Source organism: Chrysochloris asiatica, unplaced genomic scaffold, assembly GCF_000296735.1.
Source record: "Chrysochloris asiatica unplaced genomic scaffold, ChrAsi1.0 scaffold00417, whole genome shotgun sequence".
Lineage (NCBI taxonomy): Eukaryota > Metazoa > Chordata > Mammalia > Afrosoricida > Chrysochloridae > Chrysochloris > Chrysochloris asiatica.
The window spans coordinates 698,495-713,097 of NW_006408935.1; the positions used below are offsets into that span (position 1 = coordinate 698,495).

General features: G+C 54.1%; 1 protein-coding gene across 1 annotated transcript in view; it reads right to left on the minus strand.

Annotated features, from left to right (window-relative positions):
- WIZ (widely interspaced zinc finger motifs) overlaps positions 1-12,872 on the minus strand; it is a 26,501-nt gene extending 13,629 nt beyond the window's left edge. The window contains exons 1-2 of the mRNA XM_006876820.1: positions 12,668-12,872; positions 474-797 (exon numbers count right to left, since the gene is read on the minus strand). Coding sequence (XP_006876882.1) covers positions 474-797; positions 12,668-12,872 — 529 coding nt within the window. The remainder of the gene's footprint in view (positions 1-473; positions 798-12,667) is intronic.
- Positions 12,873-14,603: the final 1,731 nt, after the last annotated feature.

A 14,603-nucleotide genomic window follows, 5' to 3' on the forward strand; every position in this document is an offset into this window, starting at 1 on the left:
CTCTAGCCACTGGAAACCCAATGGAGCACAGTTCTCAGACACACGTAGAGCCGCCATGAGTCAGTACTGACTTGACAGCAACTGATTTCTTTTTTTTTTTTTTTTTATCTTAGATACAAGCTGTTATCAAGACAAAGATACTGGAGTCCGGCTGCCTGGGTTCAAATTTGGTTATCCAACCTTAGACAAGTTAGTTAAGCCCTCAGTGCCTCAGTTTCCTTATCTGTACAGTGGTGGCCATAATAGCCACTGTGACATAAATGAGTCTGTGTTGGTTAAGTTGCTCAGGACGAGCTCAGGAAGCATTTGCTCCATCATTGTCAGGAAGAGCAAGGGAGGAACGGGATTCAGCCCAGTCCCTGAGCAGAACAGAAATGAGCCCACATGGCAGGGTGGTTGTGAGGACACAGTGAATGTGCTTTGTAAAGCAATTCATAGTGTTTCTGGGGAATGTGCCCACCTCCTCTCCTTACCATCTCCGTAGACTGCTCCAGGATCGTCAGCCCAGGTGGGTGGGAAGGGTACCGTGAGAGGTAAGCGGGGCCGGCGGGAGGTAAGGAAGGTGCCAGGTGGCCCCCCAGGCTCTCGGTCCAGGGGGCTGGGGGGCTGCTCAGCTGCGGAAGTGGCCAACAGCTCCTGCAGGATGTTGATGGGTGAGACAGTGACCTCCCAGTTGGTGATGCCGAAGTCTCTCAGGTGGGCCCGAGCATGGCTAGAGAGGCCGGCCCGCGTGTCAAAGCCGGCCCCGCAGAAGTCACAGCGCATGAGGCTGAAAGTGCCCGGGTCGAAGTTAGCCACTGAGAAGGGAAAAAAGATACAGCAGTCTGGAGAGGGTGGTTCAGTTCCAGTCCCATTATCAGGGCTGCTCCCCACTGCAGATCACACGACCACCCGGGGCTGCCTTCCTCCCTCTCTGTTCCAACACACACCTCCTCCAGGAAGCCCTCCTGCCTGGCTTCCCAGGTCCTTCCTTCCTACATCTCCTAGCACCAAAGACCTCTCCCTCAGAAACATTCTCCACTTGTGAATTTGCCATTATGGGGTTGAGTCTTAGGTGAAGATCCTTCTCACATCTAGAGATCAGGTTTATTTTTACTCACTATAGCTCCAATGGAGTCCCTGGGTGGCACAGTCAGTCAAATGCTTAACAATTAACCCGAAAGGTTGGCAGTTCAAACCCACCCAGAGGCCCCTTGGAAGAAAGGCCTGATGATCCAGCCTTGCAAACAGGATGAAGTAGTTCTACTCTGACACACATAGGGTCTCCAGGAGTTGGAGTTGCCTTAATAACACCCCAAAGCTGGAAATGAAATAATGATTGGATGAACCAAGGAACGTTTTGGAACCTTCTTGGGCCCCCAGGTCTGGATCAGGGGTCTTCTCTGGCCCACCCCGTCACACCCTGATTCATGATGATGTCATGCCATACTGCTTGGTTTCATGACTGTCTGTCCCCTGCTTCCCTGCTGTGTACGTGTGCATACACACACATACACACATAACACACTCACTCAAACGCTCAACCAGCCCCTCCCCAAATGGGCTCCGTATCTGTCAACGTCAGAATCACACAACATTTGTATTAAAGACCATCTCCGGAACCAGAACCTAGAAACCTGTATAATCTCACAGGCAGCCCCGAGAGGTAGGGGAGGGTTCTGAAGGCCCCACCCCCCCGGCCAAGTCCCACCACCCTAGGCTGTGACCGCCAGGAGGATGGGGTCTGCTGTTTTCTGTTCACTGCCATGCCCCTGAATGCCCAGAACAGAGGCAACCTCACTCAATAAATATTTGTCAAATGAAAGAATAAATAAAATTCCCTGCCTGAGGCTGACTCCTCTGCCCAGAATCCCTTCTCCAGCTGCTGACGTGACCAGGGCACTGGGGCGTCCCCATACATCCACTGATACGTGGGCCTTTGTCGTGGCCCCCAGGTCTTCCCGGAGGGAGGTCCAGACTTCACCCTGCTTGGCGTCCCTGGGTGGCGCAAATGGTTAATGCAATCAGCTGCTAACTGAAAGTTTGGCAGTTTGAGTCCCCCCAGAGGTGCCTCAGAAGAAAAGCCTGGCAAGCTGCTTCCAAAAAGTCAGCCATTGAAAATCCTGTGGCGCGCAGTTCTACTTTACCCTAACGGGGTCACTATGAGTCACAGCTGACTGAACAGTAACAGGTCGAGCAGTCCCTGGGTGGTGCAAATGGTTAAGTGCTTGGCTACTTAACTGACAAGTTGGAGGTTTGACTCCACCCAGAGGTACCTCAGAAGCAAGGCCTGGTAATCTACTTCTGAGAAATTAGGCATCGAAAACCTTTTGGAGCACAGTCCTTCTCTGACACACATGAGGTTACCGTGAGTCAGAACTTACTAATTGGAAACAGGTTTGGGTTCTGTTTTGGGGGGATATTTTATTTGGTGCTAAGAGAGGGTTTAGAACAAGGTTTGGTGGGTGTGCTCCAAGCCCAGCTCTGCAGTGAAACCGCCCTACCTTTTTTCTTCTTCTTCTGGAAGGAGAACCTGCGTTCGATGGCCTTGACTTCCTCAGCCGAGATGAAATGTCGCACATTATAGCTGACGCCCACGCGGTTAAGGTGGCCCCGGACATGGTTGGCCAGGCCAATGCCATTGTGGAAGCGATCGGGGCAGTAGGGGCACTTCCGTTCCTCGTGCTTCAAGGTTGTTGGGTCCCCATCTAGGAGTGTGTCCAGCTCCAGTGGGCCACCCAGCGGGGCGTCTAGCAGCAGGAAGTCCAGGGGGTGGGTACTCCCTAGCTCCAGTTCCTCAACCTGCAGCCTCGCGGGTGCCCTGGCTGCTGCCATGACCTGTGACCCGAGCTTTGCCACCAGCACAATTGGGACCATCTTCTGGAGCTGCCGTCGTTGGGCCTGCGAGCCTGTCACTGCACTGAGGACTCCGTGGAACGTATGCTTGAGCTCCAAGGCTGGCTGTGGAATGAGGGTGGCAGCTGGTGGTGGGAAGACCCCATTTTCAGGGATAAAGTCTATTTCAGGGGTCAGGGTTACAGCCTCCTCTTCTCTGCTCCAGGGGTGCCTCTGGTTCACCAGTTGGTCCGGGAGCTCACAGCCCATAGCACCCTCTAGCTCCTGCGAGTGGAGTGAGTGGACGGAGCTTTTATTTTTACTTGGCCGCACTGGGTAAGGGGTGGACGCTAATGGGGAGGAATAGGTTGACTTTCCATGTGGTCTCTGGAAGGCGCTGTAAAGGGGCGACTTAGACAGTGGTAAATCCTGCATGCCTAGCTGTTGGCAGGCTGGCCCAAAGGCCAGACTGGGGTCATACCCAGCAGGACTCGCCTGCCATGGGGAGGCCAAGAGTGGCTCAGGTTTGCCAAAATAGTCCTCAGTGGCATCAGGGAAGCGGGCATATGCATCCTGGCTTGTGCCTGGCTGGCTGGTGGGGTCCTCCTCAAACGACTCACCACCATCCCAGTGGGGACGGGCATGTACAAACCGCACATGCTCCCTGAGCAGACTCTCACTGGGCGCCGGGAAACCACAGAAGATACAAGCACTGAGGCCTGGGGTGGACGTATAGGACTGGAAAATGAGACTGGGGGTCTCAGGGTCTGGGCTGCCAGCCCCACTGCTGCCTCCACCACTGCCGAAGGGCTCTGGAGCCACCGGCCCCCGGTGCTCGCGTGCGTGCAGCTTGCTGTGCTGTGTGAAGGTCTTGGAGGAGTTGGTTCCGAAGACACACTGTGGGCACTGTAGCCTGGCCTGCCGGCCCTCATCCTCTGGCACCTGCTTCAGCTTCTGGATCTCCTCAATGATCTTTTCCCGGGAAGCCTGGTGCAGCCTCCGGTGCTGCTCGAGGGTGCCAGGGTCTGCGAAGGCCCAGCCACACTCACCACAGGCCAGCGGGGCCAGCTCGGCTGGGGGCTCCTGGCCTGGGGCACGGCGGTGCTGACTCATGTGTTCCAGGAGGTGTGCTTTCTGCCGGAAGTAGATGCTGCATTCGATGCATGGGAACACAGCTGGCTCCTCATCCTCGTCTGGGCTGGCTGTCTCAGGGCTGGCTGTCTCTTCAGTCACCTCCTCCAGCAGCTCACACAGGTAGGGCCCGGTCCTCATAGGGGGCAGCACCGGCTGCAGGCACTCCACGGAGGCCTCTGAGTTCACGGTCCAGGTCTGTGTGGCTACCTCCAAGGCTGCCCTTGGCAGGATCCACTCAGATGGCGGGGTCAGTGCCTCGGGGTCTACTAGGTCCCCTTGTGGGACTGCCATAGCCATCGTCTGGGGGTTGTCATCCTCTGGCACAAGGACCCTCTGGAAGGAGTCCAGGTGCAGCCCCGCATCCTGATGGGGACCCTGCTCCTCCGCCTCCTCCAGCCAGTGGAGGCCTGGGCGGCTGCAAGGTCCCTTTTCTGCCAGCTTCAGTCCCCCCTCGTGGCTGTGCAAGAGCCTTCGAGAGCCCTCAACAGTCCTCATAATGACTGAATCCTTGAACCTCTGCTCTGAGGGGATGCCCTCCCTGGCCTCTTGGACCAGGGTGTGCTCCCAGGCTCCCTGACCGTCGTGGGGGCCAGGGAAATGGCCCAGGAGTTGGGGTAGGGGAGAGCCTGAGTGGAAGTCCAGGCTGCCTCCATCCCAGCAGCTGCAAGGAAGTGCCAATGGGGACAAGTTAGCCATGGGCCTCAGCTTCCCTCCCTTGGGCAGGGGGAGGTCCCCCACCCCCTCTGGTAGTTTGCAGTGGGATCCAGGTACTCAGTTGGAGAGAAGCTTAGAGGGAGCAGGGGAACTTACGTGCTATGAGTAGAACTGCTCCATAGGGTTTTCTAGGGGGTAGAGGAGGAGGCAGGGGAGTCCTTGGGTGGTACAAACAGTTAAGCGCTTGACTACTATCCAAAAACCTGGCGGTTTGAATCCACTTAGAGGTGCCTCAGAACAAAGGCCTGGTGATCTGCTTCTGAAAGGTCACAGCCTTGAGAACCCTATGGGGTAGTTCTACTGTGCACTCATGAGTTGGAAACCACTCCATAGTAACGAAAGCCATCAGAGTGGAAGGCGGTCGGGGCTACACGTGGACCCTTCTGGAGCCTTTAGATCAAAAGCCAGGCTCTTCTCTCAGGGTACACCTCTTTCCATAGACCTGCTCCTTTGCATCATGCAGGGGGCTATGTGTAGGGATGGGGTACCTCCAAGGAGTGTATGCAAGTCTGGTGACCCAGTCAACTCTCATTTCTCCCTGGGAAATGTCAAGGCTCTGACTTTTGCCTTGTCCTCCCCAAATTGGGGTGACTGAGTTAATTTAGAGTCACTGTCCCCACCCCAAATGACACAGCCAATTTGGTAACAGTTCACTTTACAGCTGAACAGGTTGAGGGACACATCCCGTTCTCACATTTCCCCTGTCCTAGGACACAGCCAGGAGAGGCTAAAGGTACCTCTCAGCCTATGACCTTCAGGATGAAAGGTGACCTCTATGGGCCTCAGTTTTCCAAGCCTAATAATGGGCATGATTCCCAAGAACCAGGAACCTCCATGCCCTTACTCAGCATCTAAGGAGCTGTTTCACACTAATCGTCAAAGGACGCTTAACATACAAAGGCAGGTGCTGATTTAAATGACACTGTGAAAACCCACTTCATCAAACCAAATTTTGTTCCTTTTCCAATGGGGACCTCAACCCCATGAGATGAGGGTTGAAGATGACACCACATCATGTTGAGGAAAAGCCCTGACTCATCCTTGCCTCCTGGTAAGCCCTGGCCCATTATGGGCTCTTATGACTATTCTTGATCAATCTCCATTTTCAAAAGCCTGTCTTTGTGAAGAGGATATTGATCACTCCCATGGAACCGATGGGAGGCCCTGGGTGTTGCAAACAGTTAACGCACAAAAGCTGCTACCTACACAAGAAGTTAGAGGTTTGAATCTACACAGAGGTGTCTCAGGAGAAAGACATGGACACATGGGATCACCAGGAATTAGAGTCAATAACTAGCTTCTTTTTTTTTTGTAACGGAATTGATGATGAAACAGGTTCTGCAGAGAGGCCAAGCAGAGATCCTGGGATCCCTCATTAAGTTCCATCTGTGAAATGGGATGCTGCAGCAACTTCCTTTGTGCAGGGCTGTGGCCAACACAAAGCAAGAGTCTACAACTGATATTCCTACCCACGGTGACCCCATGTACTATCAAGTAGACTGTTTTATAGGGTTTTCTTGACCTGGGTGGTCCCAACAATTGCATGATGCACTATTAACTCTGTAGGATAATCACTAGACTGCTAACCACAAGGTCGGCGGGTCGAGTCTACCAGTCGTTCCTCAGGAGAAGATGAGGTTTCTGCTCCTTAAAAGACTGGAAACCCTATACAGGGTCACTATGAGTTGAAACCAACTTGACAGCACTTAACAACAACATCAGCTGAAAAGTTGGCAGTTTAAACCTACCCAGAGCCTCAGAAATAAGACCCAGTCATCTTCTTCCTTGACTGTATGGAACATTTTTACTTGCACACACAGAGTTGATCTGACAGCAAATACTACCAACAATCATTTTATGGCAGCAGACTGCCAGACCTTTCTTTCACTGCACGACTGGGCAGGCTCAAACTGCCGACCTTTAGACTTGTCATCACATGCAAACCATCTGCATCACCCAGGGGCCTTATCCATAACTTGTAACTATCACTGTGATGGTAAAGCAGCACCTGCAAAGCTGTTTAATGAATGCTAGCTGTTGTCAGCATCGCTGCCCTGGGGTCCTCAAGGCGTCTTATTGAGTACAGTTTACAGTTGAAGAAACTGAGACCCAGAGAGACCTAGCAGCATTCTAAAGGTCTCCTTGTGAGGACAGGACTCCAAGGGTCAAACTTCCAGACTCTGACCTCTCTGGCACGCACAGGGGCTCTGCTCCTGGCAGAGATAATGAGAGTTGACTGTGTTTATCCCACCCCCTCCCCCAGCACATGCCCAGGACTGCCTGCTGGGGCCGCCTCCTCCTGCCTGGTCTCCTGATCCCTTCTCCATCCCAGGGGCCTTTCTGGGGCCTGGACATGTCCCCCTGGCCTCCCTGCCCTCCCTGAGTCAGGGCCAGCATGGCACTCACCAGCTGCTGATCCGATGGGTGGTGGAGGTGGCACGGGGGAGGGCTTCGTTGAGGCCAGGATGGGACTGCCCGTCTGCAACAGAGAGGGGAGACCCTGAGGGGCTGGCGGCCCTCTGGCTGGGGCCCTTTGCTCCCAGCCCCTCTCCCTGAGATGCCTTTGTCCTCTGCTTCCTTGAACTCTGCAAAGGGCTTCCTTGGAGGAGTGCCCTTTGCTTTCCTGGGGGTCCCTAGAGGCCAGCTTCCAAGCCTCCTTTCTTCCCCCACCCAGCAAACCCTGGTAAACACTCACCTGGTTTCTCACTATACCTAAAACAAAATCTATTCCTCCAATCACTCCCTCTATGGCTCAAGCCCACCTAACTTTTTCAGTCCGTAGGGCCTCAGTGTGGGAATTCTCTCTACCTGGAGCAGCATCTTCTCCCTGGCTTCTTACACAGCTGGCCCAAGTCACCTCCTCTGGCCACTACTAAAGTGAGCCTCCATGCTTTTCTCTCTGGTCACCTGCTTCGTTTCTTTCTTTGCACCCTTCTGAAATGGCCTATCTCTGTGGCTAGTGTGGGCACTCCTCAAGGACAGGGATATAGTTAGTCCTGTCTATTGCAGCATTCCAGTGGGTACCCATTAGATTCTTGCTAAAGGATGAATGTGGAGCTACAAGGGCCCATGCCTGCCTCCTGAACTCCTTTCAGGCTGATGTCCTGGGATCGAGTCCCCTCCCAGGATCCCTTACAGAGCCAACTCATCATTATCTGCCTGTGGAGCCAATGCCTGGAGAGACCCCAGAAATCCTGGCCGTTGACCTGTCCCTGCCGAGTGTAGTCAAGCACAGCAAGCAGTGGCCAAGCCTGTGCCAAATGAACCACACTGGGGGAGCCTGTGTCATACCCAGAGCCTCAATATCAGGATGGCCCTGGAAGATGGCTAGGGAAGCCTCTGGTTATCTACTGCCCACTGTCCAATTTGCCCAGGAAATTGAGAGCTGTCAAAAGCCATGAATAAAATGGGGAGTCAGAAACTTGGGGTCTTTGTGTCCATGTTGCATGGCTTTTGGAAGGTGAGGGTGACAGTGGAGGAAACAGGAATTTGCACTGACCAGAGCAGATGTCTTGACCTTAGCACTATGGACATTTAAGTGAGGCTGGAAGGGGACCATCCTGGGTACAAGGAGCTTTGGTGGTGCTGTGAGCTAAGCATTAGCTGTTAACCAGAAGGTCAGTGGTTCAAACCCACCTGCAACTCTGTGGAAAAAAGGATGAGGCTGTCTGCTGTCATAAAGATTTACAGCCTTGGAAACCCTAAGTGACAGTCTGCCTCTGTCCTCTATAGGGGGGGACTGACTTGATGACAGTGGATAGTTTATCCTGGACACCGGAGTCCCTGAGCAAAATAAACAGTTAAGCATTTGACTATTAGCTAGAAGGCTGGCAGTTTGAAACCCCCCCACAGGTACTCAGAAGACAGGGTTGGTGAACTGCTTCCAAAAAGTCTCACACTCTTGAAAACGTAATGGCGCACAGATCTCCTCGGTCACCAAGAGTTGGCATCACTGACAATGATCCGGACACTGTACAGTGCTGAGAGCATCCGTGGCCTTCAGGCCAGTGGCACTTCCTTTCCATTTGTGACAATCATAGATGTCCCCAGACATTGTCAAGTGCCCCCAGGGGGCTGAGGGGGAGGTGCAGAATTGTTTCTGGGTGAGACCCACGGGACTGAGTCACACCAGGGCTATGCCTGTGTACAAGGCCTGTACTGGGTGGGCAGTGGGGTGAGGTGTTGTAGGGGGTGAGAAAGCAGAGCCTGAGCAATACAAATGGTTAACCCTCAACTAGTAATCCAAGGTTGGTGGTTTGACCCCATGCAGAGACACCTCGGAAGAAAGCCCTAGCAATGTGCTTCTGGAAGATCACAGACCAGAAAACCCTACGGAACACAGCTCTAGTCCGCACACATACGGGCTGGATGGGGCCACCAGGGGTCAGAGTTCACTTGATGGTATCTGCTTTGGTTTGGTTCGGTTTGAATAAGCCAGGGGAGTGAGACCCCCAGACAGGGTCTTTTGAGGACAAACAAGACAGAGACGTAACTCCTCAAGAGAAGATGAACAGAGTTAGCACAGCCTGAGAGGCACAGGTAGAGGGTCTGAGTGCCCTGCTTCATAGACTTGGGGACCCTCAGGCCCCTGAGTTTCCAAGTGTCCCAGATTTGATGATTCTTGTGATTGCCAGAGTCTAAGAGTTTCATGAGCCAGGGGGCTGGGTTGGCCTCTTTGAGTAGCTTCAGTGAGGCATCTATTTTTAGTGGTAGTGAGTTTGGAAGAAACAGGCAAGGCTGGGCCCTGGGGTGGGGGCTCACTGACAGGGCTTCGAAGCCCAAGGCCTCCACCACCTCTGGAGATCCGAAGGATCAAACCTGGTGCCTGGGACTCGGCCCTCAGCTGGTGGCTGTGTGGAGGGTCCATCATCGGCTCCTGCCATTTGAAAATAAGAACACAACCTCCAAGGGTGTCCATGAGCAGCTTGAACCCCGAGCCAGGCAGTTTCTCATTGTGGCCAACAATCCAGAGTTTGGAGTCAAGAGATCCAAGTTCAAGTCCAAGGGGTGACCCAAAGAGTGTGCCTTTTGCTCTCCAGGCCTCGGTTTTCTTCTCTGTACAATGGGAATAGTTCAGCGGTAGGGTTCTCACCCTCCATGAAAGACCTGACTTCAATTCCCAGACAATGTGCCTCATGTACCGCCGCTACATGTCTGTCCGCGGAGGCTTGTGTGCGGCTGCGATGTTGAACAGCTTCCAGACTAAGACAGACTAAGAAGAAAGGCCAGCCCTAAAATCAACCAATGGAAATCCTATGGATCACATCAGTCAGATTCAGAACTGATTGTGGGGGGATGGTGCGGGACTAGGAAGCATTTCATCCCATGAGTCGGGAGCCGACCCTAGGACCACTAACAACAATAATGGGAACAGTGGCCAGCAATGGGTACCAATGAGCCAACTGGCAACGTGATCCAAGGGAATGCTTGACCCAGCCAGGCAACAGCGAAGGAAAGGGAGGGAGGGTGGCAGTACTTCTTCCCCCTGGCGCCCCACAAGGGCAGAGATGACACACCACTTGCTCCCAGTTCCAGTACCTGGCACAACACTGGCACACAGTGCTACATCTCAGCACTCACAAGACTTTAGTGCACCCAGGAGGTGTTTAGGCACAACGGGCTGGGGGTGGGGGTGGCTATGGAGGATTGAGGAGGCAGGAATGATGTATCCAGGTTTAGGTGGTGATGTTTGGAGATGGCTATTCCAGGATTGCCTTGAGAAACTCCAGAGGCTGAGTGGGGATGAGGAAGGCCCAGGGGCTACTCCTATTTAGAGACATCAGAAGACCCTGAGGGTAAGTGCTGGTGGCCATGGAGGTAGTCGGAGAGACCCTGCTCCCTGCCCTGGGCTCCCATTTGTTCAGGGGAGCACTGAAACCTCTGTCCCCTCACCCTGAGGCTGTAAGCCAGGCATGTGTTCAGGATTCCCACTGCTTTCCCAGGGCAGGGTGAAGACCGACCTGCCTACTTAGATCTGGACATGCAGCAAGTAGATTCCACAAAACTGGACTGAGAGAGGACTTCAGATCCCCTAAAGCCCCCTGCCGATTGTCTTGTGATCCGGGACATAGGCCTGCCTCACCTGGGTCTCAGGTGCATGGACTGGACCAAAAAGGTTGGAGGTGGGAACGGCCCAGGTCCCATGAGCGCTGAGACTTAGATGTTGGGCTGACCCTCTGCCCTCAGAGTCTCACCTTGTCACCCCTGCCTACCATCTGTACATATATCAGTCACCTTCAAGCCCGTGTTTCCCGCCCTCCTTGCCTGGTTTATTGTGTCCTTCTCTACCTTGTCTACTTTCTCCAGGGCCCTGGAGTTTCCCCATGGCTGGGTCAGGAACCTCAGTTCCTTGTGCAGTCCCAGTGGCCAGGTGCAACACCTGGTGACACATGTGTCCCACTCAGCCCAGGCAGTGGGGTCCTCAGTCAGTGCCCAGCCCTGAGACATTCTGTACATAGCTGACCCTGCCTGCGGGTGGACGAGGGTGTGCAGGGGCAGCTCAAGGACATTTGGATGCGGCGTGGTGATGGAGGACAAGGGCTGTTGGGCCAGGCTGCCAGTCTGGAGGCACAGCTTGATTTACTTACTGCCTGGCTCTATGATCTTGGCCTGAACAGAATCACCGAGGGCTTCAGTTTCCCCATCCCTAATATGGGGATAGGCGTCCTGGTGTGGCACTGTGAGTTAATACTGGACTGCAAAATCACTTTGAACTGCAAAGTTGGTGGTTCAGGCTACTTGGAAACGCTATACAGTGTCGCTATGGGTCAGAACTGACTCGACAGCACTTAACAACAACAACAATATGGGGATACTAGTGGGTAAAGCATTGGATCCTAAGGTTGGTTTGAACTGCAAGGTTGGTGGTTCAAATGCACCAGTCGCTCCTCAGACACTCTACACAGGGTCACTATGAGTCGGAGCACTTAACAACAATAACCAAAAGTAGCCCACAGAGTACCATGAAATGATCAGACAAAGTGCTCAGCATGTAGGAGACCCCCGACAAGGTTCAAGACATGTCCTGGGAACTGAAGTGCTCAGGGCAGGCCAAGAAAATAGAGATGGGTGTGTTTCCAGATCTCTCGATGCATCAGCCTGAACTCTCTGACTACTCCCCAGACACACTAGATTTCTTCCTGGTCTTTAGATATGCCAGGCTCCTCCCTACCACAGGGCCTTTGCACCTGCTATTCCTTCTCATTCACTCAAATACCACTACACAGGGAGGCCTTCCGTAACCTCAGGCATAATCACAGCATGCTATGTAATTCCTTCATAGCATACCGCACCATCTGCCCTTTTTAGTTGCTTCTCCCTCTTCCCAACCAGAGTGTCAGCCCCTCCAGGGCTTCTGTCTCTTGTTCAAAGGTGTAGCCTCAGCACCCAGAATAGAGGCTGGCACACAGTAGGTACTCAGTGCTTCATGAATGAGAAATGAGTCTTGAGGTGGGACAATCAGTATGAAAGCCCTTTTTGCTGGGCAAACGGAGGCATAAGGGGTCACCAGTATCTCTGAACTGCTCAGTCTCTCCCCAACCACTAGAGGGCACAAGCAGCTTTGGCCACAAGCACTGTCAAGGCTCAGGAGCAGGACTCATTCCTCAAGCAGGTATAAATGGTGCAGCACCCTCAGTGAACTGAAATAGACGATGGAGGTGGGGGCCCTAGGGGCACAAGGGGGAGGGTGCTGGGACACTGAGGGAGGCATCTGGATCCAATTGGTGTGCTCAGAGGAGAGAGCTAGGTAGATAAGGGATCAAGTGTCTGCTCCTTGCAACCCATTGGGGGGCTCTGGTTAGGTCATTGGCTTCATGGGCTCTCTGTTTTCACACTGAACAATGGGAAACCACTAACTGAGCAAAGAGAAAGCTCTAGACCCAGCCTGAATCAGCATCCCAACTAGGTCCCTGCTGGGCTGGGTAATCTGAGGGGTCACTGGACCTCTCTGAGCCTTGGAGATGGGGTGGGATGTGCTCTTGGAGCCAGAGGGACCCCCTCTTACCAGAAATGCCACCTCTGCCATCCAGAATGTCTTGGGGGCCCTCCTTGGTGACAGGCAAGTAACGGGCAGATCGAAAGATGCCACCTTCTCCCTCGGCGGCCTCAGCCCCACCCTCGATGTCCTCTCTTGGTGCTGGACCAGGCAGTCTCTCAGGGCCACGGGGATGGTCTGGGGCCACTAGGCCCCCTGCCAGGGCCCCGTCCATGGGTGCTTTCTGCAAGGCTCCCGTCAGCTTCCAAGCTGACTCAGTGGGGCATTGTGGGCCTGAGGACAAAGAAAGAAGTGCTTAAGGGTGGTGGCAAAGAGGTCCTGCTTCAGAGTCCCCTCCCTCAAAGTCCCAGATTTCAGCCAGCGCCTCTGTTTAACTCCCACCACACCCACCCACCAAAAAACAACATTGTTATCAAGTTGATTCTAACTCATGACAGCCTCATGTGTTACAGAGTTCATAGGAGCTCCATAGCATTTCTTCATACAAGCCAGTGGCCAAGCCTTTCATCCACGGAGCTGCTGGTTGGGATGGAACCACCAATCTGTAGGTTAGCAACTTGTGCCACTCAGGAACCCCTACCCAGTCCAGGTGAGTTAATCAAATGGCTCCTAGTCCCCATGCTGGGAGTCCTGGTGTGGCACTGTGGGTTAATGCGCCAGACTGCAAAGCTGTTTGAACTGCAAGATCGGTGGTTACCAGCAGCTTACCAGCTGCTCCTTGGAAACTCTATACAGGGTCGCTTATGGATCGGAACCGATTGGATGACACTTAACAACAACAACAACAAAGTCCCCATGCTCACACACATACCTAGAATTTTACCAACATTTGAATACCTTGGTATCCCCATCAATAACTCCTCTCTGCACATAGATCCCACACTGGTCCCATGGACTCTAGCTGCACACCCTCACACCCAGCATTAACCCTGCCCTGCCTCCCTCCTTCACACACAGAAGCACTTTCCCCATTATGTTCTTGCTCCCCTGCAAGTCCCATGCCTCTCCAGCACCCAGCCCAACCCCGTCCACACACCAGCTCTGTACACTATCTCCAGGTCCCCCCTAACTGCCCGTGCACTTTTTTCACACAACACCCGCCTCAGTTTCCCACACCAATTAAGTCTGCACTTTTCCTACACTCCAACCTTCCCCCCACAGACCTGAGGGTCCTCTTGCATTAACCCCTTCACCTCCTCATGCAACCTCAAATGATCCTAGCGTAAAACACTTCACTTCTTTCCAACATCAACCCCTCATGCACACCCAGTCTGGGGTCCTCCATCCCACCCCCCAAGAATGCTCTAGTCCATGGGACTAACGGTGGGGCTCATGGTCCAGAAATGAGGGCCCCGGAGAAGATGGGAGGGGGGCTGTCCTCTCCTCCTATAAATACCTTCAAGGTAACGGCAGAAAGTGAAGGGCAGGAATGAGGCGCCCTCCCCAGGGAGAGAGTGGGGAGGCCGGGCCCAGGCAACCGGGGCGGGGCCGGGACTCCGGGCCTGGCTGCAGGCGCTGCCCTCGGGGCCTGGGGACTCCCAGGGGGCCTGTCCATGGGCTGGCAGCCGTGACGGGGGTCCCTGCCCAGGCCGAGAGGAAGCACCTGCTGGTGTCCACCATATAGGCACTACCCTCGGGAAACGGGCGGGACCGCAACTTCGGGGCACTTTGGCAGCGCTGAACAGGGGGTTCAGCCCAGACACCCCCCCACGGTTGCACGGTGGGGGCTGCGCTGAGCCGGCGTGCCCCTCGGGGGTCCAGGGTCCTGAGGATGCGCCCTTCGCCCGTGCACCTCGGGGCTGGAGACCCCGCGGGGCGCAGGGGGGGAAGGGGGACACCTGCCCCGGGTCAGAACTGACTCGACAGCACTTAACAACAACAACAATATGGGGATACTAGTGGGTAAAGCATTGGATCCTAAGGTTGGTTTGAACTGCAAGGTTGG